This window comes from Staurois parvus, unplaced genomic scaffold (assembly GCF_062004578.1).
Source record: "Staurois parvus isolate SC_StPar_1 unplaced genomic scaffold, SC_StPar_1.0 ptg000297l, whole genome shotgun sequence".
NCBI lineage: Eukaryota > Metazoa > Chordata > Amphibia > Anura > Ranidae > Staurois > Staurois parvus.
Window position 1 is genome coordinate 4,148,377 of NW_028318093.1, and position 25,221 is coordinate 4,173,597.

Sequence of the window (25,221 nt, forward strand, 5' to 3'; positions counted from 1 at the left end):
AATATAAGAGTAATATTGGGAGACAGTGGTCACTTCATTATAGGATGTGCCTAAACAAAGTCCTGCATGGCAGGATCATCAGATATTCTTCTTTGTTATAATTGTTAGTTCAAGACATGTATAGGTTTGTACAGAGAACCTCAAATGATATACTTAAACATGGTTACACTACGAGTATCAATTGCAAATAATTTATTTCCATAAAAATGTATAGCTGTTACAGAGGTCAATATAAAGCTGGTTACACACGACCAGGGGCGGACTGACCATTTGGAAACTCGGGCACTGCCCGAGGGCCCGGGGTCAGTAGGGTGCCCCATGAGATGCCCCTGGTACCTTTTTCATAGGCTTTTTTGAGTTTGGGCAAGGACACAGGGGCCCCATGATCCCCTATTGCCTGGGGGCCCCATGAGTTGTCAGTCCACCCCTGCACACGACTCATTTTTTTCATCCAGCCAGATTACTGTATGAACACTTTTGAGGTGGATGCAAGAAAACCGCTCACCAGGATATTTTATTCTGACAGCGGGGACTCTCCACTGTCAGAATACGCTGATCAGAGCTGCAGCTGATTGCCTGCAATCCACTGATCGAAAAGAGTTTTCCAGTAGGTTCGTTTGACAGAAGCTGATCTAATGGTTGGTTTCTGTTGAACAGGGAGGGCCACACACACATCAAAATTTGGCTGGTTTCTGCTAAACAGATCGAATTTCGATCCATGTGTACCCAGTTTTAGTGTGGTGGCCACCCTCCTAGGTTAAAAGTTGCTATGATGATTGGATAGTAATCTATGGATCCCAGAATACATTGGGCTTTCCAAATAGACAGTTGTTTCCTTTCACATACTCTGTATCTGACTGAATCTTTTGCATGGAGCTGTCTGCAAAAAAAAGAAGGAGGACGAGTTAGGCAGGCCATAGACGGGCCGTTTATGGGCCGAATTGTCGGCCGATAAACAAAAAATCGGTCAGCCCCGTTGCCAATGCTGCCACCAATGTCCACGAAAAACGTCCATTTTTCGTGGATTTTCCAGCATGACCGATAAAAATAAATGAGGAGATACGCAAAAAACAGCCAACGGGCTGGCCCCACTAACAGCATGAATATTGGCCGATTTTTCGTGTGGATGAAAATTTGGCCAATAAATTACCCATCTATGGCCTGCTTTAGTGCTCTGACTAAATTACTGGTATCTACATTTCCACTTGAGATATTGAGCTCTGTAAACAATAGGCCTTTTTCAGCAAATCAGACCTGGAAAACAAGTGAAATGTGTCCGTGGTTAAAAATGAAAATACCAAATAATACAAAGCAAAACAACTAAAGTCCTCATGCAGGTGGGTGGGACTTTGCCATAGTGATACTACAGATGAAGTCTTCCTTGTTGCTTTGTTGCTGCCACTGATATTTTCCCACTGTCCTCCTCTGGGTGTGGCACCGTCTTTATTGGCCTGCTCGGCATAACACAACTTAAGCATATGAGTTAATTCATCCTAGTATTGAGGCATTCTAAAATTGTATACTTAGCAGCGCATGTCTGACTCGATGTACAGCAGTGGTTTCCGAACTGCGACCCTTTGTTTGTCTTTATATGGCTTTTGGGACACTATTCTTTCAACTGACCCCAATGATGAGCCACCTTTCTTCACACTGACACCATCAAAGGGACACTATTTCTCCCACTAACACCATTGATGGGGCACTATTCCTCTCACTGCTACCATCAATGGGACACTATTCCTCTCACTGACACCATCAATGGGACACTATTCCTCCACTGAAACCATCGATGGGGCACTATTCCTCTACTGACACCATCAATGGGGCACTCTTCCTCCACTGACACCATCGATGGGGCACTATTCCTCCACTGACACTATCGATGGGACACTATTCCTCCACTGACACCATCAATGGAGCACTATTCCTCCACTGAAACCATTGATGGGGCACTATTCCTCTACTGACACCATCGATGGGGCACTATTCCTCCACTGACACCATCGATGGGGCACTATTCCTCCACTGACTCTATCGATGGGACACTATTCCTCCACTGAAACCATCAATGGGGCACTATTCCTCCACTGACACCATCAATGGAGCACTATTCCTCTCACTGACACCATCGATGGGACACTATTCTTCTCACTGACACCTTTGATGGGACACTGTTCTTCTCACTGATACCATTGTTGGGGCCAGGGGCGTATTTACCACAAGGCAAACAAGGCACTTGCCTAGGGTGGCATTTTTCAGGGGGGCAGCACCTCCCCCCAGAAGAAGGGATGGGAGAAGGGACACGCGTGCCATAGGAACCAGGTGGAATCCGAGAGAAGCTGCGGGCTGCTTGATGGTGTATGTAGAGCCTGACTTTTGTTCCCAGGGATGTCCGGAGCTGTGAAGATGAGTGTCTTTCTCTCTATCGCTGGTTGGGGTTAGTGGAAAGCTTTCCCAGGTGGGGGGCAGGGGTGTTGTTGGTCAATGTCAGGCTCTCTCCGTGGGAGGGGGAAGGGGTGGTGGTGTTGGTTCATGATCGTGGGGCAGACGATCTTTGTGTTGCCTAGGGCGGCACAAAACCTAAATACACCACTGGTTGGGGCACTATTCCTCCACTGACACCATCAATGGGACACTATTCCTCTCACTGACACCATCAATGGGACACTATTCCTCCACTGACACCATCAATGGGACACTATTCTTCTCACTGACACCATCAATGGGACACTATTCCTCCACTGACACCATCAATGGAGCACTATTCCTCTCACTGACACCATCGATGGGACACTGTTCTTCTCACTGACACCATTGATGGGACACTGGTCTTCTCACTGATACCATCGTTGGGGCCAGGGGCATATTTACCACAAGGCAAACAAGGCACTTGCCTAGGGCGGCATTTTTTCGGGGGGCAGCACCTCCCCCCAGAAGAAGGGATGGGAGAAGGGACACGCGCGCCATAGGAACCAGGCTGGATCCGAGAGAAGCTGTGGGCTGCTTGATGATGTTGTTGGTCAATGTCAGGCTCTCTCCGTGGGAGGGGGAAGGGGTGGTGGTGTTGGTTCATGATCGTGGGGCAGACGATCTTTGTGTTGCCTAGGGCGGCACAAAACCTAAATACACCATTGGTTGGGGCACTATTCCTCCACTGACACCATCGATGGGGCACTATTCCTCTACTGACACCATCGATGGGACACTATTCCTCCACTGACACCATCAATGGGACACTATTCTTCTCACTGACACCATCAATGGGACACTATTTCTCTCACTGACACCATCGATGGGGCACTATTCCTCCACTGACACCATTAATGCAGCACTCTTCCTCCCACTAAAACCAATATTAGGTCATTGTTTACTCCCACTGGTGCCAGGGCATTTTCCACTCCTACTGGCCATAGTCTCCTCCCCTTCCAAAGCCTGAAGGACAGTAAACTGGCCTTTTATTTAAAAGTTTGGAGACTCCTGGTGTACAGTATTACAAAGATTGCTGGCAGGGAATGCAGAAGAGGTGCAGGATACCTATTCTGTAATAGAAAGCCTACCTTTCAACAATTTGTTCTCTAAAGGATTTAGTTTTATCTTAAGATTCTGTATTTTAGATATGAATCAACAAGTTGATCAGCGTAGCCTAAATATAAAACAAAATCTGTTATTATAATTCATTTACTATAAATGTAATGCCAGGCAAGTACAAAAAAAGCATACTCTTCTAGATAACATTGCAGATATGAAAAAAAAAAAGAAATGAATAATTTTTTTAGTTCTGCTTTTAAAAAATAAAGAAGATATATACAAAATGACTGTACATTCCCTTTAATGCTCCACTAAGGTTTCCCAGTAGACAGAACATTCCCCCAATGTACGATAACAGCTGCTCTATTGGGGGAGGTGGACTACTATTTATATACAGGCTTGGCTATATAAAATCATTAATCATTTATCATAAAAACCTATTTAGAATTCCCTGTAGTTTAATCCTGGCAGAGAGTTCCTGGTTTGCATACAGTATACAGTATATCTCATATCGGCAGCTTATTTAAAGTCTTATTAAACCCTTCGTTTTGTAAGTGCTTTCAGCAGTTGTTTTATTTAAATGCTGAATATATAGAGTCTTTATCTTTTAATCCTTGCCTGTGTTCCTGTTTAAGCTGGTGCCATGACCTCTGCCCCAGGCTTCCTGTTTCAAGATGGCTCCTTTCTCTTGCAACAACCTGTGGGGTCTGCCTTATATGCAGGGACTGGAGTTGTCTCTCCCTACACTTTGTGCATCAATAGAAACACGCAGACCCAGGGGTGGACTGACCATTTGAGAACTCGGGCACTGCCTGAGGGCCCGGGGTCAGTAGGGGGCCTCATGAGATGCTCCTGGTACCTTTAATAGGCTTTTTTGGGTGTGGTTTGAGTGTGGGCGAGGACACAGGGGCCCCATGAACCCCTATTACCCGGGGGACCCCATGAGTTGTCAGTCCGCCCCTGCGCAGACCCATAACCTAGGCTGGCAAGGCACTCCCTTACTCCTCTCTCCTCCTTCCCCCTCACTTTTCCACGTTAACATATTGATTGGAGGATGCACTGTCTATTGTTAATGTTTTCCTATAAGGATTGGAAGTTTAGGGAAGTGGCACTAAGGGAGCAGGAACAGCAGCATTAAAAGTTGTAAACTGCAAGTGCTGGGGTAAGAATTTTAACAAATACTTTATTGCGGAATGTTTATTTTATTGTGTTCAGTGTGTTAACCTAAAATTGCTGAGAATTTACTACTACTGTTGAGGAAATATCCTGTAGCACAATCATCCTTAAATACTTGAGGTTTTCTATATTAAAACTGCTTACAGAGATTCTTTGTATTTCTTTTTCAGATGCTATACGTAATATCACAATTGCTGGGCCTACAGAAACCAACACTGAGCAGAATTTCAGCATGTCTCTGCATTTCCTTGGCAGGTACACAAGATTTATTAACAAAAGCTTTAGATTCTTTTAAGAGAATTCTTTTTTTTCCTGCTGAATTGCAACAATATATAATTTCCTGGCACAGAAATACATGTATACTTCGTGGATGAAGACATTGTGTTCTCCAATAAATGACAATTTCTATTGTTGTATGTTGTAGTAGAAAATGAGTCAGAGAAGTGACTTATGACCCTCTTTCTTCCTCTGTCTGAGGTGTCAATGAAAGAAAGAATGTTATAAAGATCTAATAAACTTTTCCTTTAAATCAGCTAAATATATTCGAGGCGCCTGGAAACAAAAGGTGTGCAAAGACTTACAGTTTGTGTTCTTCAGAAAACAGCCACAGCCTGAGTAAAAAAGCCTGTCCCTTGGCAGTACAGGCACACCTCGGTTTACAAACGCCTCGGTTAATGTAATTTTCAGTTTACGAATGAAAATCCATTGAAAATAATGCCTCGGTTTACAAATTTTTTTTTCAATACGAACTGATTAATTGGTTTTTAGTGCATTTCCAAATTGTTGTTTAACCAATACACGCCCGGGCAATAGCCAAAAGGCAGCCGGAAAAATGTATGTCCTCCCGCACATGCGCACTTTTTGCGCTTGCAGAGCCGCGCAGAGGCGCGATCTGTCACCGGCCGTGTACCTCGGACACAGCCGATGACAGATCTGAGTATCGACCCGTTGCCGGTACCATGTGACCTGCTGTGACCAATCACAGCAGGTCACATGACAGTTGTATACAATGGATGGCTTCATTCATGCCATCCATTGTATACTACTGCCTAGCTGTGAATGGTCACAGCTAATCACATGCACATGTCATGTGATTAGCTGTGGCCAAATCACAGCTAAGCACAAAAAAAAAAAACTCCTGAATGAATCGATTTCATTCAGGTAAATGCTTGCTTATAGCAAAGTAATTCTTTGCTATAAACAAATTGTGTAAAAAAAAAAAAATACTGATCACTTCCCCAAAGTAGTTACAATGTTACTATGGTAACATTGTACTACTTTGGACATAGTGAAATATGAAAAAAAATTCTTAAAAAAAAGAAAAAAAAAGTACTAAAAAATTAAAAATAATAAAAAAATGTAAAGAAAATAAAAAAAATATATATATTTTTTTTTCATACTGTCACCAGTCAGTGTCCCTGATCACCGCCATGCCAGTTATATGAAGACGCTGTACTGCACTGGTGACAGTATGTAAAAAAAAATAGTGAAAATAATTTTTTGCATTTTCCAAAAAATTATGACAAAAAAAATACAACTTCAAAAAACTTGCCATGCCTGTTATGAAGTACGTTGGACTGTCTACTCTGCTAAAAGGGGTCATTTGGGGGATATCTGTACTGTTCTGACATTCTTGGACCTCAAGAAATTAGATTGGCTGTCAGTACTTCAGGATTGATCAATATTCAGATATATCCCATAGTTTGTGAACTCTATAACTTTCCTACAAACTAAATAATACATCCTAATTTGGGTTATTTTCACCAAAGACATGTAGCAGAATACATCTCGGCCTAAATTTATGAAGAACAATTATTTATTTGCAAACTTTTATAACAGAAACAAAGAAAAATGTGGGTTTTTTCAAAATTTTCGGTCTTTTTTTGATAATTTAGCAAAAAATAAAATCCTCAGCGGTGATTAAATACCACCAAAAGAAAGCTCTAGTTGTGTGAAGAAAATGATAAAATTTTAGTTTGGGTACAATGTTGTATGACCGCGCAATTGTTATTCAAAGTGTGTGAGCGCTGAAACCTGGAAAATGGCCTGGGCAGGAAGGTGTAAAATTGCCCGCTATTGAATTGGTTAATCATGTTCCTGTACAGTACTATGCCTTTAACCACTTCCTGAATGGCTCATGTATATAAATGGCCAGATGAGAGCAGTGCAGGGGCTGGTGGCCGTTTATAAACATCCTCCTGCTTCCCTGCCTGTGCGCTTTCCCTGGGAGTGCGCGGCACCGCAATTCGGTGATTCAGAACACCGATTGCAGTATGTGTGAGGTCCCGATCATGTGATCACTGATTGGCCAATCAGTGATCACATGAATGGTAGTAAGCAAGATGTCACTTCTGACATCATTGCTTACTAGTAGTGAAATCTGTGAATGATCACAGAGGTCACATGGTACAAGGCTATTCACAACAGCCTTGTACCATGTGACAAGCTGTGACTAATCACAGCTCACTCAGTAGTTCTCAATGGCTGCAAGAATGCAGCTAGAGAGGATAAATGATTGCTTTTACAGCCTTTATGGGTATAAAAGCAATTAGTGTAAAAACAAAAAAAAAATCTTCATCACCCCTCACAAGTAGTACAATGTCACTATGGTGACACTGTACTGCTAGGGCGACAGTATGTGAAAAAAAATAATAATATAAAAATAAAATATATATTTTTTGGTTAGAAACTAATTTGGGTTGTTTTTTTTTTACTAAAAAGATAGCTGAATACTTTTTGGCCAAAATTTATGAAGAAAGATTATTTACAGTATTTGCAAACTTTTATAAGAAAAACACTTTTTTTTTCAAAATGTTTGGACTTTTTCATTTATATAGCAAAAAACAAAATCCCAGTGGTGAGTAAATGCCACCAAATAAATTTTATCTGTCTCAAATAAATGCTAAAAAATTCATATGGGTACAGTGTTGCATGACTGCGCAATTTTCATTCAAAGTGCGATAGCACTGACAGCTGAAAATTGGCCTGGAAAGGAAGGGGGTGAAAGTGCCCGGACTGGAAGCGGTAAAAGTGCACTTTATTCAAGAGTTAACTGTTCAAGAGTTTTGAACAGATAAAAGACTTTTTTTTACTTTTTTTGACCTTTGGATTGGATTAATTGGTTTTCAGTGCATTCCTATGGGAAACCGCGGTTTGGTTTATGAATTTTTTGCAATACGAAAAGTCCCGCAGAACGAATTAAATTCGTAAACTGAGGTACGCCTGTATGCTATAGTGAAGGACCCTTGCTCTCTATGTGGAAGCAGTGATTTCTCGGTAGAAGCACAACAGATTCCCTACTAAGTCAGAACTGTGGCTCTGCAATCAGAAAATCTCATGCTTATTTGAGAGCTTTACCTTTGTGTGACTCAGCAGGGAATGTGTTGGACCTCTGCAGAGAGACCACTGCTTCTTCTTCACAGAGAGGGAGGGTTCTTGCATGCTGGCAGGGGACATGCTTTTCTATTCAGACTGTGGCTGTTCTATAAAGAAAATAACTGTAAGATGTTTATTTAAAAATCAGCAGTATGGTCATACAGACTCCACACATTTATAAAGCACAGAGATGTGCTGTACAAAGGTGCACTGTGCAGTAAAAATAAAAGCCAGAAGGATAGCCTGATCATGTGATCTGTCAAAGGCACTTGCTCACATGCGCTCTCTTTCAGTTATGAAGCTCTCCCTGCTGTATTGTGTTATGTGGCCAGGTATTGGTTTGACAGTGCATGCTCCCAGAGCTTTTAATCCTTTGCCAACCCTGGCCCTTTAAGAGGATCAGAATGCTGGGAGGCAGAGGCAGGCTTTCCTGCTTATGTGACTGCTGTGATTTCCTGCCACAGTGGTCACATGATGGTAAGCTTCCAATCATAAACAATAAGAAATGACAGCCGTTCCCCATAAAGGCATATCTGCAGTGGCTTGGTGTCAAAGCCCACCTGCCCAGCCACCACATATATGCGTACAGCCAGCAGGAACCAACTAAGGTGTTTCCAGGCATGTGTTTAAAGGACGGTAGCTAAGTAGCTAAATCCTGAGAGGCAACTGTATCCTCATTTTCTAATAAAACCCAAGACTGAGACAAGCTGACCATACACACTACAATCCGATTATACACATTTATTCAGCTTCTGTACACATTTTCCAACAAGTATGTATAAAATGTACCCAAATAGGCCATTCAGTTTATATCTTGTTAGGTAGATTCATTCTTACTCTAGACAGTTGTTGGTAAAGCAAAAAAAAACTGCACAATGGGATTGTATCATGGTCAATTTTAAAGGAAAGTATTGTGGTTATTTTATTCTCTTTTTTTTTCTTTTTTTATGATGGTTGGATTAAGATTGTGTTTTGTCTAAGGTTTCCTTTCAATTATAAAAAAGCCAGCATGTTTGAAAGGATATACTGTAACTGCTGCTGTGCTCTCTCTAATACTCAAGGTATTCAAAATAAATGAATAAATAAATAAATAAAATAAATTATTTTTATATATATATATATATATATATATATATATATATATATATACACACACACACCCTCACCAGCCACTTTTTTAGGTACGCCTGTTCAATTGCTTGTTAACACAAATTGCTAATCAGTCACTCATATGGCAGAAATTCAGTGTATTTCAGCATCTAGACGTGGTGAGGATGACTTGCTGCAGTTCACACCGAGCATCAGAATTGCGAGGAAAGGGGATTTAAGTGGCATGGTTGTTGGTGCTAGATGGGCTGTTCTGAGTTTTTTAAAAACTGCTGGTCTACTGGGATTTTCACACACAACCATCTCTAGGGTTTACAGAGAATGGTCCAAAAAATAGAAAATATCCTGTGAGCGGCACTTGTGTGGACATAAATTCCCTGTTGATGTCAGAGGTCAGAGGAGAATGGGCAGACTGGTTGTTGTGACATTCAGATGGTAGGGTCAGAATTTGGTGTAAACAACATGAAAGCATGGATCCATCCTGCCTTGTATCAACGGTTCAGGGTGGTGGTATCTAGTGCATAGTGAAATAATGCCTTTATACAGTAAAGCCTAGTTTGAAAGACATGGCTTTACCACATTATTTTATATTTGCATTATACAGAAAGCTGTGATCAGGGTGAATGGGAGGTGGAGTGATGAAAAGTAGCATGGGATGGGTTGTGGAGAGTGGAGGACAGCAGCTTTGGATGGAGGTTGAGGAGGAGTGGACCTTAGTGTTGAATGGACAGGTGAGGAGCAGAGGAAAGCCTCACTGGATGGAGATTGGAGGTGCAGCGTTGGATGAAGGGATGAGGAGCAGCAGGTAGCAGTGTCTGATGGGAGGTTAGGATCGTAGGGCACCTTGACAATAAATGGTTTCTGAGGGAGCAAAACTGGCACCAACTGCACTGGGAAGGAAGTGACAGGTGGCACATTCTGAGCACTCCACCTCCATTTGATACTGTTGCAGCATTATTTACCAGTGGCCATGGTGTTTCTTCTAAATACTTCAATGTGTCCAGCTGGCGTTTATTTCCTTGGTACTGAGCAGATGCAGAGCATACAGACATTGCTAACTGTGGGTAGCACATGCTGGGGGGAATGTGACAAACCTCTGATTTGCCACAAGCAAACAGGAAAGTGTGCTTCTGTTGCTGTTCCCCATGTGTTTCTGTTCCTCGGTGGCAAAACAGAAGTAGACCATTTTCATTATATTATTAAGGATATAGGCTTTAAAAAGATAGACACACACACACAAAAATGCAAAACTGACCGAAAACTGTTACAGCTTCCCTTTCTATAAAAGTAGGACTGTCCATTCCATGGTTCAAACAATACCATCTCTCAGCATGGGATTTATGTTATGTTTGACTCATCCATAAATACCATGAATAGATGGATTATACAAACCTCAGGTAAAATCAGTAGTCTTTCTGGCATTATTAATGGTTATAGCAATACTGGTGGAATCCGCCAATGTGTGGAACGCACCAAATTTGATTTATGTACACAAAATTAACATAAATCAATATTATAAAACAAATAAATATCAATGTCCTTCCAACATTTGAAAACTCAAATCCACATGCAACAATGGTGACACCCTCCTCAATCAAAACATGTACATAGCATACATTTGCAACCGTGCAAATGCAGTAATGGTGATATAAAACTATTAATGATCAGCTGCTGAACATTAATAGTTTATATGAGTTCTGTTATATGAGTTTTCAATAATCCAAAAGTAATATTGGCATCAATAAACAACACAGAAAAATGACTGTATGTGAACACACTGCAAAATATGTTCCCATGGGCAACAAGTTTAAAAGGCTAAAAATCAAACCTATGTGGCTTATGGCCAAAGTTAAAAAAGCTATAGATAATAAGAAAAGAGCTTTTATTCAATATAAAAATGAAGGAACACGATCATCGTTTAAACATTGGAAAGAATACAGCAGAATATGCAAAAAGGAAATAAAGGCCGCAAACATTGAAAACGAACGACAGATGATAGGAGGACCAACCCCCAAAAATTCTTCAAATATATCAATAATAAAAAGATCCGGTCCGAGCATGTAGGCCCTTTACAAAATAATCTAGAGTGGGTGACTGGGGACAAAGAGAAGGCAAATTTATTAAGTACCTTCTTCAGCTCTGTGTATACAAAGGAGCATGGGGGAGCTCTTGTCCATAATGGGCATGGTATTGACACAGCTCCAGATGATCCACATTGTCTCACAATTTATATGATCCAAAAATAGTAAGACAGAATAAAGGTGAATAAAGCACCTGGACCGAATGGCGTATACCCACGGGTCCTTAAAGAATTGAGCTCTGTCATGTCAAAGCCATTGTTTCTAAATGTTAGAGACTCTTTAATGACTGGCATAGTACCACTGGATTGGCGTAAGGCCAATGTGGTGCCAATATTTAAAAAGGGGTCAAAATCTTTAACAAGTAATTATAGACCTATTAGTTTAACTTCTATATTTGGGAAGATACTGGAGAGTTTAATAAAAGACCACATAGATGAGTTATTGCTGGAAAAAAATATTTTAAGCAACAGACAGCATGGATTCATGAAAGACAGAAGTTGTGCAGTGGAATAACGTCCTTACAGGATGTCTTTAACTTACAAGCTGACCTCAATGCTCTATTTGGTTGGGTAACTATGTGGCAAATGAGGTTTAATGTTGATAAATGTAAGGTTATGCACTTGGGGGCTAAGAATATGCATATATCATACATACTGGGTGGGTACAACTGGGGGAATCAATGGTGGAGAAGGATCTGGGAGTTCTGGTAGATCACAAGCTTAATAATGGCATACAATGCCAAGCTGCGGCTTCTAAAGCAAGCAAAATCCTCTCTTGTATTAAAAGAGGTATAGACTCCAGAGAGAAAGACATCATAATACCCCCGTACAAATCATTAGTAAAACCTCATCTGGAATATGCAGTTCAGTTTTGGGCACCAATTCACAAAAAGAACATTGGGGAACTGGAGAAAGTACAGAGAAGGGCAACCAAACTGATACGAGGCATGGAGGAGATCAGCTATGAGGAAAGATTAGAGGAACTGAATTTATTCTCTTGAGAAGAGGAGATTAAGGGGGATATGATCAACATGTATAAATACATCAGTGGTTCATATAGTGAACGTGGTGTAGAGTTATTCACCCTGAGGTCATCACAGAGGACGAGGGGGCACTCTTTACGTCGGGAGGAAAAGAAATGTAATCTCCAAACACGGAAAGCTTTCTTCACAGTGAGAGCTGTGAAAATGTGGAATAGACTCCCTCAAGAGTTGGTTCTGGCCAGCTCAGTGGATTGCTTTAAAAAGGCCTGGATTCTTTCCTAGATACACAGAATATAACTGGATACTAACATTTATAGGTAAAGTTGATCCAGGGAATATCTGATTGCCTCTCGAGGGATCAGGAAGGAATTTTTTTCCCTGCAGGAGCAAATTGGATCGTGCTTTGCTGTTTTTTTGCCTTCCTCTAGATCAACTGTGGGTATAGGATTATAACTTTTTTTTTTTTTGAATGGTTAAACTGGATGGACTTTTGTCTTTTTTCAGACAGACTAACTATGTAACTATGTAACCAGATTTTCTAAGGAGATCTCATTTTTAATTACCATTTTTTAAAAACTGAAATACTTATATAGGAGATACTCTATCTGGGGTCTGGAGTTCAACTTTAACATTCAATTCTCATGTCAGAACTGATAGTTGGAGAATCTTGTATCAGAAAGGATTTGTTAGGCTATACAGCAACATGATTGGAAGTGTTTTCCATCTCTGCTTAACTTATTAGTAGCCTCATGGAAAGGAAAAGAATGATAGAAATGTTTTCATAATACAGAAGTACACAGTGACCTCTACTTCGGAATATAAGTTGGTAGACTGGATCTGTCAGTTTTGCTGTCAGATGTTTCTGGCTGTTATTGGTTAGTTTGACTATGTTCTCTTTAAAGGGCAGTTTGACCCAACACTGTTATCTGGTGGGTGAATCACCAAATTAGCTTTTATAGCTTTTGGAAAGTAATGAGATGTCCCAGCAGGAGTACTAATCTTTCTCCAAAATCCCAACAAAGGGGGAATGGAAGAAGTAAATTGAAACTTTAAATGTGCCTTAGAGGGAACATGTATCAGACAATATTCAGACAAAATTACTCTTTATTACATCATTAAAATCTTACTACAATACAAAGATACAAAAAGATTTTCAGTCAATATATGTTGCATAAAATAATTGACAAATATTTTCGGTTCCAAAAGGTGTATTGAATCACAATATGCCATTTGGAGTAATTTTATCTAAATATTGTCTGATACATGTTCCCTCTAAGGCACATATAGTAAAGGAAATAAGTATTTGATCCCCTGCTGATTTTGAATGTTTGCACACACACAAAGAAATGATCAGTTTAAAAATCGAATGGTAGGTGTATTGTAACACTGAGAGACAGAATAGCAACAAAAAATTTAAAAGAAATGCATGTCTATCAAATACCACCAAAAGAAAGCTCAGTTTGTGGGAAATAAAAGATGTAAATTTAATTTGGGTGCAATGTTGCATGACCGCGCAATTGTCAGTTAAAGTAACACAGCGCATAATGCAAAAAATGGCCTGGTGGGGGGGGGGGGGGGAATCCTCAGGAGGGCAAGTGGTTATTGTACAGTTGTTTTTACAATCTCCTTTGACATTGCCAGAACTATGAGGGCTTCCCCAAAAAACCCATTCCATTTTTATCCTGTCAGACAGTCCCTTCTTCCACGGTATCTAGTGCACCTTTACCAAGATTCATATTTAACCCTCTCAATACCAGCATATTAATTTCCCAAAAAATTGTGGCAAAAATTTAGTTCACCTTGGGGTGTCCACTTTCCAAAATGGGGTCAATTTTGGGGTTTTGGGGTTTTGATACTGTCCTGGCATTTTTATTTTATATGCATTATAACAGAAATTAAGTAAATAGTTTTTTCACAATTTGGTTTTACTTTTTCTGGTAATAGTTGAAAAGTGTTTTTTAAATACCATTAGAAGAAAGCTCCATCTGTTTCAAAAAAATGATATAAAATTAATTTTTTTACAGTGTTGCATGACGGAGCAATTGTCAGTCAAACCATCACAGTGCTGAATACTGAAAAATGGCCTGGAAATAAAGGGATATTACAGGCTGGTACTCAAGTGGTTAATGTGCATTATGTTAACCACTTCCCATCCAACCCATGTATATAAACGGCTGGACGGGAGCAGTGCAGGAGCTGGTTGCCGTTCATAAACGGCGCCCACCATTTTATCCTGTGCGCGCTCCCTGGGAGTGCGCGTCACGGCGATAAGGTACCCGCTGTGTCCTTCAGACACAGTGGAACACCAATCGCTGTACGGGACCTCTGTGTAAGGTCCCGATCATGTGATCACTGATTGGCCAATCAGTGATCACATCAATAGTAGTAACTTCTGACAATATTGCTTACTACTTGTGAAATCTGTGAATTATCACAGAGATCAAATGGTGCAAGGCTATTTACACCAGCCTTGTACCATGTGACAACCTGTGACCAATCACAGCTCTCACAGTATTTATCAATGGCTGCAAGAATGCAGCCAGAGAGAAAGAGAAATGATTGCTTTTACAGCCTTTATGTAATCTGTCTCAAAAAAAAAAGCAAAAAAATTCATATGGGTACAGTGTTGCATGACTGTGCAAATGTCATTCAAAGTGTGATAGCGCTGAAAGCTGAAAATTGGCTTGGACAGGAAGGGGGTGAAAGTGTCCAGACTTGAAGTGGTTAAATAGTAGGTTATAAAAGGAGAAGTAAGAGGACACGTGTTCTTGTCATTCTGGTACTGGTGTGCTGACTCAAGCCTTGTGCCTGTCAAAAACATAAACCAATATTAAGTAATTGTAGGAAGTAAACCATACAAATATGTATAACGTACATCTATATTAAACACTTCCACAGTATAATAATGGGGTTCTTATTTTATGCAAAATGGAGTGACTGATAGCAACCAATCTGCAGTCATATTTGATTGTTCTGACTGGCTGTCAATTAAACAGATCTCGTGATATAAGCAACTTGGTCCATTGGGTTCCTGCAGCAACAGAAACGGATAGCTATATTCTTTATCAGAGCAATCAAATGAACTTGGTAAAATATACAAATTAATCATTATCAGGGGAGGATTAAGCAACTTCTGCCTGGTGGACAAAAACGGCATGGTGGCCCCATGGTAGGGTCAGATTCCCTTGGGCTTAATAAAGCATACGAGATGGTATCAAACAGGTTCAAGACTAGTTTTGTAACATGCCGACCGGTAGCAGCACAAGGCTGCACATACAGTTACAGGGAGAACCGACCTTCATAAGTTAGTGTTCCAAAAGACATCATCCTGTGTACATCAGGAGCTGTGCAGCTCAATTCTTGCTCCACCATTCCACGCTTCCATTTAGGACGTACCGTAAATCACTTGCCATGCACATGATCAACGCGGCAAAACAGTGTATCCCAGTTCACTGGCGCTCAACACATGTTCCCACTATTCAAGAATGGTTTGCTAGGATCAACATAATTGAGGAAATGGAGGATTTGATTTCTGTAGCGAAAGAACATCCCGAGAGATTCAGGAAGACTTGGGCTTGTTGGAGCCATTTCAAAACCACCACTACCTATCGCCTCTTAGTTCATGCACAGCCTATACCCCCTGACTGAATGAATAGACACTATGCTGTTTTAGGGAGCGCCCTGTCCACCGAAGACGCATTTGGTGCATATTTGGTTGGGTTGTGACTCGGCATCGTGGCCTACATTTCAGATTCTTGACCTACGTGTTACCCCTTTGACTGACCCTACATGTATTGCATCCTAACCTATAAGACTATTTTTTTTTGGCTCGTAGCAAATGATGTGAATGATTTTATCCACAATTGTCCACCTTAACATCCCCTTTACTCAGTACCCATTCCCCCCATTCCCCCCCACCCTTTCTTTTTTCTCCGCCTCTCATTACCCCCCCCCCCCCCCCCCGCCTCCACTACCTCACTCTACGTTTCCATCTCTTTCTCTAGCTATTCTCCTTTCTGACTTTTCTTTATCTCAAGCTTTTTTATAAATATATTCCCAACAAATATGGCATTTCATCTCGCATACAGGTGTGCCTGATTTCACATGGCTTACACACTCCCGAAATGGACACACAAATTTTGTCATATAAATTATCCTGTGCTAGCATTTCCCAACACTTAACATTCACTCAACATAAGGGCTCACCAGTACATAGGTCAGTAATCATTTTACCTATTTTGATTTATCTACTATACTCTTTGTATCTACTGGTTTGCCATATGCATTTGCAATAAGGATATATTTCAACCAGATGTGTATTTTGTTTAAACCCATGGCCGTCTGCGAAATGGGATGCTACATGATGTGTCTATGTTCGGACTGTGATCCATATTTGTATATACACTGCTATACCTTACTTTTTCTAATAAAAAATATTTTTGGAAGGAGCTGTGCAGCTGGTGCTAATCTGACCAAGAGTGTTACCACGTCTGCTATTTCATCATGGACAGCAAGTTAGAGCAAAGAGCAAACGTCAAATTCTGCATGAAACTGGGCAAATCTCAGTTTGCAGTGATGCTGAAGCGAGCCGTTCTAGGTATTTTGAGCGGCACTCGCGCTTCAAGAGTGGAAGAACATCACTGGAAGATGACGAGAGATCAGGAAGACCTTTGATGATCTCAACCCCCAAAAATGTCAAAACCATTTGGCACTTATGCATGTTGACGTTCATTACTGGTGTGAAAACTTAGGTGTATGGGTTTCACGCAGAATTTCACGTTTGCTCTTTTTTCTAACTTGCTGTCCATGATGAAATAGCAGACGTGGTAATGCATGCAGTCAGAATTGCACCAGTTGCACAATGCCCTATGTACACAGGACAATGTATTTTGGCACACTGACTTATAAAGGTCAGTGTTCCCTGTGACTGTGTGTGCAGCCTTGTGCTGCCATCTGTTGGCGTATTACAAAACTTTTGTTACAAAACATTTTGATACCACCTCATACTATGCAAAATATGTTGTTGCACTAGAGTGAATAGTGGTCATAGTGAATGGTTGGTGTTCCTAAAGAACATGATTTACAGTGACATGCCTTTTTGCATCTTCCCTTGTGGTTCTTGGCATTTGGGCACATGATATCTCAGAACCAAACAGGAAGCCGATGCTGGAAGACTTTCTTCTGCTAGATGCTGTGATCACAGGCCTGATTGGGAGTGGCTATATAATGTCTACCATATAATGTCTACCATGTGTTATTGGTTGATGTCTGATGTGAAGGAACTCCATTTAGGACCTCTAGCTTAGTAGTGGCGAATCTATGGCACATGTGCCGCAGTGGGCACATAGATCCCTCTCAGTTTGCATGTGAGCCAAGTTGCCCCAGCATCACCCCAACAGCTGAGCATCGGATAACAGTGCTCATAGGGGCCATGTGCATGCTCGGAAAGGAGTGGCAGCGCCAGGCAATGACATCACGAGCCGCGACTCATTAGCCGCGACTCGTTTTAGCTTTAGCATGGCCGGTCAGTGGGCTGCCAAGGATATATATATTGGACTGACTGTGAGTTTTAATACATTAGTTTTTTATTAACACAAGATTTTAGCTTGTGCTTGTGATCAGTGGAACTTTGATCCCTTGTGCTAGTGGTCAGTGGAACGTTACTTCCTTGTGCTAGTGGTCAGTTGAACTTTGCTCTCTTGCGCTGGTGTCCAGTGGAACTTTACCCCTTTGTGCTGGTGGTCAGTGGAACTTTACTTCCTTGTGCTGGTGTTCATTGGAACTTTGCCCTCTTGTGCTGGTGGTTAGTGTAACTTTGCTGTCTTGTGCTGGTGTCCAGTGGAACTTTACCCCTTTGTGCTGGTGGTCAGTGAAACTTTACTTCCTTGTGCTGGTGTTCATTGGAACTTTGCCCTCTTGTGCTGGTGGTTAGTGTAACTTTGCTGTCTTGTGCTGGTGTCCAGTGGAACTTTACCCCTTTGTGCTGGTAGTCAGTGGAACTTTGCCCCCTTATGCTGGTGTTCCTTGGAACTTTGCTCCCTTGTGCTGGTGGTTAGTGTAACTTTGCTGTCTTGTGCTGGTGTCCAGTGGAACTTTACCCCTTTGTGCTGGTAGTCAGTGGAACTTTGCCCCCTTATGCTGGTGTTCCTTGGAACTTTGCTCCCTTGTGCTGGTGGTTAGTAGAACTTTGCTCTCTTGTGCTGGTGTCCAGTGGTACTTTACCCCTTTGTGTTGGTGATCAGTGGAACTTTACTTCCTTGTGCTGGTGTTCATTGGAACTCTGCCCCCTTGTGCTGGTATTCATTGGAACTTTGCCCCCTTGTGCTGGTGTTCAGTAGAACTTTGCCCCCTTGTGCTGGTGGTCAGTGGAACTTTGCTCCCTTGTACTGATGTTCAGTGGAACTTTGCTCTCTTGTGCTGGTGGCCAGTGGAACTTTACTTTTTTGTGCTGGTGTTCAGTGGAACTTTGCCCCCTTGTGCTGGTGGTCAGTGGAACTTTGCCTCCTTGTGCTGGAGGTCACTGGAACTTTGCTCCCTTCTGCTGGTGGTCAGTGGGTTGTTTTTTCTAAACTAAAACCTCAGTATTCAGGTTTAATTGCTGTGTTGGCACTTTGTGATAAATAAGTGGGGTTTTGGCTGCAGTTTGGGCACTTGTTCTCTAAAAGGTTCACCATCACTGCTCTAGCCCAACATTTTTTTTAGAATTGACCCAAAGGACAAATGCCCTCCCTTTGTGTTGCTACACAACTATACATCCCTGTTGTAACCAGAAGTTGTCCTAAGCGAGTCCCAAGGAAACAAAGGACAATCTTTAAAACTGTATTTCACAAGTTTTATTTGCTCAGTAAAGATTAGGCTCACAACCAGGACCAAAAGTCAGTAGAAAATGCATGTTATATTATTATGTGCTCCATCAGTAAATTAGAATGGAATGCTTATTCAGGGGTGTCCAACCTTTTGACTTTTCTGGGCCACATTGGAAGGAGGAATTGTCTTGGGCCGCACGTAAAATCCACTAACAATAAGGATAGCTGGAGAGCAGAAAAAGTCAGGCAGATCACAAGTTAACAAGCACTGATAAAGATAATGTACTTATCTGAGTAAAAAAACTTCATGTTTTTGTATTTATTTTTATTATAAAAGTAAAAGAAGGCAGCATAAAACTAGTGCAATATTTGACACTGTTTTTGATAAACTATTTGATTCCATGGATGTAATAGCAAGTCTCAATGAATTCTCAAGGGGCTGATCAGATATTTTGATTCTAATTTTGCCCTTCGTGTGCTTCATTCCTAAAAATAGCTGCTCACAAATATAGGTTCTGACGAAAACTGATGACATGAATATGGCGTGATTGTGGAGAGTAGGATATTTTTCTTTGCGAAGATTAAACTTCCAGTAAAGAGACACTGTCATTTTTCTTTGGCCGCATGTGTTCACAAAATGTAACCGCATTCTTACATATGTAGAAAAAAAAAAATCAACATTTTTAAGTATATATAAGATTTTGTTTTACCCTAGTCTTACACGTAAGCGGTTTCCGCAGCGTTTTCTGTTTTTCAGAAATGCACTACAGTCTGTTTAACATAATTTCCTATGGAACACGTTCACATCTTTGCGTTTTCACCCGGTGCGGTTTTTTGGAAAGGGTCAGGGACTTTCTTGAATGCAAAAAGTTGCGTTTTTGGTTCTATAGACTTCAATGGAAATGCTACAGAAAAGCATGTAGTGCGTTTTTGATGCGTTTTGCGTTTTAAATCTGCCTAGCAACAAGAAAAAAAAAGCATCAAAAATGCATCAAAAACGTAAAGCAAAACTCAGTGCACAAATGGATCAAACGCAAACTGCATAGGTGTGAACCTAGCTTAGACCACATTCATAGCCTTCTTGGGCCGCATGCAACACCCTTGTCTTTTATGAAAACAGTGGGAATATGTATTATATGCATATCATTTACAGTATCAGTAGCTGGGTACAGTTGTCTTGTCATTTTTAGGGTAGTGTTTTGTGAAGAAATAATTATGCACCAACCTTGTATGACATAATTTCTAAATTACTGCTAAATTTCTCTAAAGACTGATAACTGCAGTATTGTAAATGCCAGTATAATTGCATGTGACTTTAGAGCCTTGTAGAAATGTGTAGTAATAATGTATTTAGTATATAATTGAAATATTTCTCCAAATTTGTGATAATATGACTGGAGGTATAGTTATAGCTAATTATGTCACAGTACTTTACAGAGGCAGTGACACCGTTGATATATCTATTCTCAGGTTCTCATTTTCTATGCCTCTGCTTTGCTCTGGTGCTTCTTTATAATGTCAGGTATATGTGTATATATGTGAGCTACCAGTATTTCTACTGAAATGAATGCTGTCATCAGAAAAATACAGTTCTTCCATTGCTGATCCAATTAGGAGATTGGTAGTCGCTTGCATATCACACTGATCCTCTGATTTCACTGCATTCTAAGTAACTTACCTGAAAACAATGCAGATTTGGGGTTGAGACTTTAATTGCTGCATACTTGTTCAAGGTCAGTGACTTAAAGTGTTACTAAACCCACAGCAGTAAAATCAGTCTGTATATGCAGCAAAACATGCTTGTTATGCTCACTGTGGAACCTAAAGGGTTAATCCTCTGCATTGTGTAAAAAGGATGTTTGATCCTGTCTTCTCTGATCCTCCCCTTCTTCTACTGTCCCCAATCAATCTGCTGATAAAACAGAGCCTTGGGGGCAAGCTGTGCATGCTCAGTTTGGTGTTTATTGTTAGAGAGTTTTTATTTTTTTTTGGGGAGAGTACATGTGATCAGCACAGGGCCAATCAGCGCTGTTCAGACAGAGGGTCAGGGGCCATGCAGCTGTATAGGACAATCAGGAGAATGAAAACTCCTCCTACAAGTTTTAACCAGTGCTCTGCTGTACACTGATAGAAGTCACAAGACTGCTCTAAGGCTTGGTTCACATGGCCGCGACTTGTGATCTGACTTGTGAGACCCCAAGTCACATGACATGTGAAATCTCATGTTAGTCAATGAGAGACATCTTAATTAGCACTACCGAAGTCGCTCTGACTTTAGAAAAGGCTCTTGTACTACGTCAAGACAACTTCTATCCGACTTGTTCCCATATACCTTAATAGATGTCATCTCCAAGTCAGATCCTCATCTATAATGATCCTCATCTATAATGATAATGATTTGGATCCGACATTACAGGAAGATTACCCAATCATTCCATGTTCCAAGTTGCTTCAGAGTTGCTTCAAAGTAGTACTCAAGTCGCTTGGCAAAGTCGCACTGCAAGTCACGTGATTTTCATGTCGCATTAGTGTGAACCAAGACTAACTGCTGGGTATTTAGTGGTTTATATTTACTAAAATAATTGCATTTCCATGTTGTGTGTACTGTGGAAGACCAGATATACTGAATGCAGGGTCCTGGGTTTAGTAACACTTTAAAATTAAAAAGTATTGTTGAAAAAGACAGCCAGGCGCCTAGAGAATTCAACAAGAGGTCAGCCATGACAGCCTCTTTATTTCTCTTGTAAAAAATGTCCTTTTTCATTTTAGAGTAGACCTGCATCCAAACTATGTACATTAAAATATTTGCAAGTATTAACAAGCAGTAAACACACATTAAAAAGCCCTCTCTGACCTCTCTAGCTTAAGACTTTGAAGAGAAATTAATCTTCAATGTCCACAACAGAAGCACTGAAATCATAACTAACCTCCCCTCATTTCCAGTGGGAGTGATGACTTGGCAGCCTGCCAGCTGTCTAATGTAAACAAATACCATGTGCTTGTAAACTACTAGAAATCGCTGAAACTTACTTCGGAGTCTCTGCTGTGATGATCACTTAGGATAAATTGGTTCACAGTGCATGTAACTAAAGAGGTCAGTGATGTGTTCTTCTTACCTTTACCCTCCTGCTGATGTAAAGCTTATGTCGGCAGCAACATGGACTTACACGCAGTACGTTAAGCTGACTGTTGGCATTCTGGTGGAAGGACTCACTTCTACACCTCTTGTAGGGTAGAGTTTCTCCTGCCAACCTCTGTAACATGTATCTCGGAGTTCTCTTTTCGCCTTGCAGTCCCATTTTGGGCAGGCGGGTGTTGGTGGTGAGAGTGGAGGAAGAGCAACGCACACACATTCACTGATCTCCCCACCAGCAAATGAACTTGCAAGTGATGGGATTTCATCACTTATGGGTTCAGTGCAGTTTTTGTGGCTGGGGAAGGAACTGATGCTCTGTCTGGTGCTCCAGGCTGTGGGTGGGCCATTGCCATCCTCTTGTACAGTGCAGGTCTGTAGACTGTTGATGGTCCCCTGATCCATGTGTCAATATTTAAAGTATAACTCCATCTAAAACTTTTTTGTGTTGGGAAGTTGATAGGAAGTGAGGGAAAACAGAAAGCAATAATAAACTAACAGGGGTTCCTGCCTTCCCCCATTTTAATCTATTTTTTTTTATTGCTCCTCATGTCTCCATGTCGGAGAGTTCTACTCTTATCCTGTCTTGAGAACATTTTGTCACCAAAGAGGTTCCTTGAAGTTTATTAGTCAAATGGGTTTATTTTGTTGTCTAAATATATGACACCTTATTTGATGTGTCAATCTTCTTGTCTAATCATATGACACCTCTTTGTGTGTTTCAGTCCTCCATTGGCTGTTTGCTGGCTTATGAAGTCCGATTGCGTGTCTTTGGATGAAGACTGCCACCCAGTGGTGATAAATAACACCACCTACAATATAAACCATACCTTCAACACAGCAGGACGCTACTGCTTGAGCATAAAAGCCCAAAATGAAATCAGTATGCTGGTAACACATTACAGCATTACTGTTAATTCTACAGGTAAGCAATGGGTGAATCATTACTAATGAGGCATACTGTGCAAAAACAAACACAAAAAACAAGCAGAAGTACCTATAGGGCTTTATCAGTAAAAAGGTGAAAAAGTACAAGAAAGTGGGAACCACTCCAATCCATAACTGTCCTATACAGCAAGGTGCATTTGTAGGGCAATGCACAGCATAAACAAACAAACAAAAGATTTCCCTGCACACTTACCGACCAGCCAGCAAAACAACCAAATTAGCCCTGCCTAACAATTTGCATTAAAAACAAAGGGTTTTGTTTGCACACATTTGCAAATATATGTGTAAGCTGCAGTGCCCACGCCAAGAGACCTCTGTATATATTGCGGTCCTAATTCTAAATTTCCGGAGTCTCCATAGTAGGAGCATACAGTATATAAGAATGGATAGATTAGGGGCAGGTGTGCCTGGAGGTTGCCCACTCCTCCGTAAAGGCACAGGGACACACGTGACTCCCAGCAAAAGCATGATGGCAGCCTTGGCATCATGTGCGTCCCTGCACCCAAATCGTCCAACTGTACAAGTGGCAACCACCCCAATCTATAACTGGCCTATACAGCAAGGTGCATATGGAAGGGCAATGCACAGCATAAACATACAAACAAAAGATTTCCGTGTACACTTACCGACCAGCCAGCAAAACAATCAAATTGGCCCTGTCTACAGTGAGGAACAGAAGTATTTGAACACCCTGCGATTTTGCAAGTGCTCCCACTTAGAAATCATGGAGGGGTCTGAAATTCACATTGTAGGTGCATTCCCACTCTGAGAGACAGAATTAAAAAAAAAATTCAGGAAATCACATTGTATGATTTTTAAAGAATTTATTTGTCTTGCACTGTTGAACATAAGTATTTGAACACCTGAGAAAATCAGTGTTAATATTTGGTACAGAAGCCTTTGTTTGCAATTACAGAGGTCAAACGTTTCCTGTAGTTGTTGACCAGGTTTGCACACACTGCAACAGGGATTTTGGCCCACTCCTCCACACAGATCTCCTCTAGATCTGTCAGGTTTCGGGGCTGTCGCTGAGCAACACGGAGTTTCAGCTCCCTCCAAAGATGTTCTATTGGATTTAGGTCTGGAGACTGGCTAGGCCACTCCAGAACCTTGATATGCTTCTTACGGAGCCACTCCTTGGTTATCCTGGCTGTGTGCTTCGGGTCGTTGTCATGTTGGAAGACCCAGCCACGACCCATCTTCAATGCTCTGACTGAGGGAAGGAGGTTGTTGCTCAAAATCTCCCAATAAATGGCCCCATTCATCCTCTCCTTAATACAGTGCAGTCGTCCTGTCCCCTTCGCAGAAAAGCACCCCCAAAGCATGATGTTACCACCCCCATGCTTCACAGTAGGGATGGTATTCTTGGGATGCAACTCATCCTTCTTTTTCCTCCAAACACGACGAGTGAAGTTTAGACCAAAAAGTTCTACTTCGGTCTCATCTAACCACATGACTTTCTCCCATGCCTCCTCTGGATCATCCAGATGGTCATTGGCAAACTTCAGACGGGCCTGGACATGTGATGACTTGAGCAGGGGAACCTTCGGTGCAATGCATGATTTGAAACCATGACGGCGTAGTGTTCTACCGACAGTGACCTTTGAAACTGTGGTCCCAGCTCTCTTCATGTCATTGACCAGCTCCTCCCTTGTAGTTCTGGGCTGATTCCTCACTTTTATCATCAGTGATACGCCACGAAGTGAGATCTTGCATGGAGCCCCAGTCCGAGGGAAACTGACAGTCGTCTTTAGCCTCTTCCATTTTCTAACAATTGCTCCAACAGTTGATCTATTTTCTCCAAGCTGCTTGGCAATTGCCCCGTAGCCCTTTCCAGCCTTGTGGAGGTCCACAATTTTCTCTGGTGTTTTTTGACAGCTCTTTGGTCTTGCCCATGCTAGTAGTTGGCGTCTGACTGACTGTGGTGTGGACAGGTGTCTTTAAAGAGCTCAGACAGGTGCTACTAAGTTAGATTAATGAGTGGAGTAGAGGTGGACTATTTAAAGGCACAGTAACAGGTCTTTGAGAGCCAGAATTCTTGCTGTTTCTCAGGTGTTCAAATACTTATGTTCATCAGTGCAAGAC

At 41.3% G+C, this 25,221-nt stretch overlaps 1 protein-coding gene across 2 annotated transcripts in view; it reads left to right on the forward strand.

Annotated features, from left to right (window-relative positions):
* Nucleotides 1-25,221, forward strand: part of TMEM130 (transmembrane protein 130) — a 79,832-nt gene that overhangs the window by 25,035 nt on the left and 29,576 nt on the right. For both annotated transcript variants that reach the window (XR_016313520.1, XM_089682737.1), the window contains exons 5-6: nucleotides 4,875-4,959; nucleotides 22,914-23,113. Coding sequence is in view for 1 of the 2 variants with exons in the window: in XM_089682737.1 (XP_089538863.1) it covers nucleotides 4,875-4,959; nucleotides 22,914-23,113 (285 nt within the window). In the remaining variant the exon portion in view is untranslated. The remainder of the gene's footprint in view (nucleotides 1-4,874; nucleotides 4,960-22,913; nucleotides 23,114-25,221) is intronic.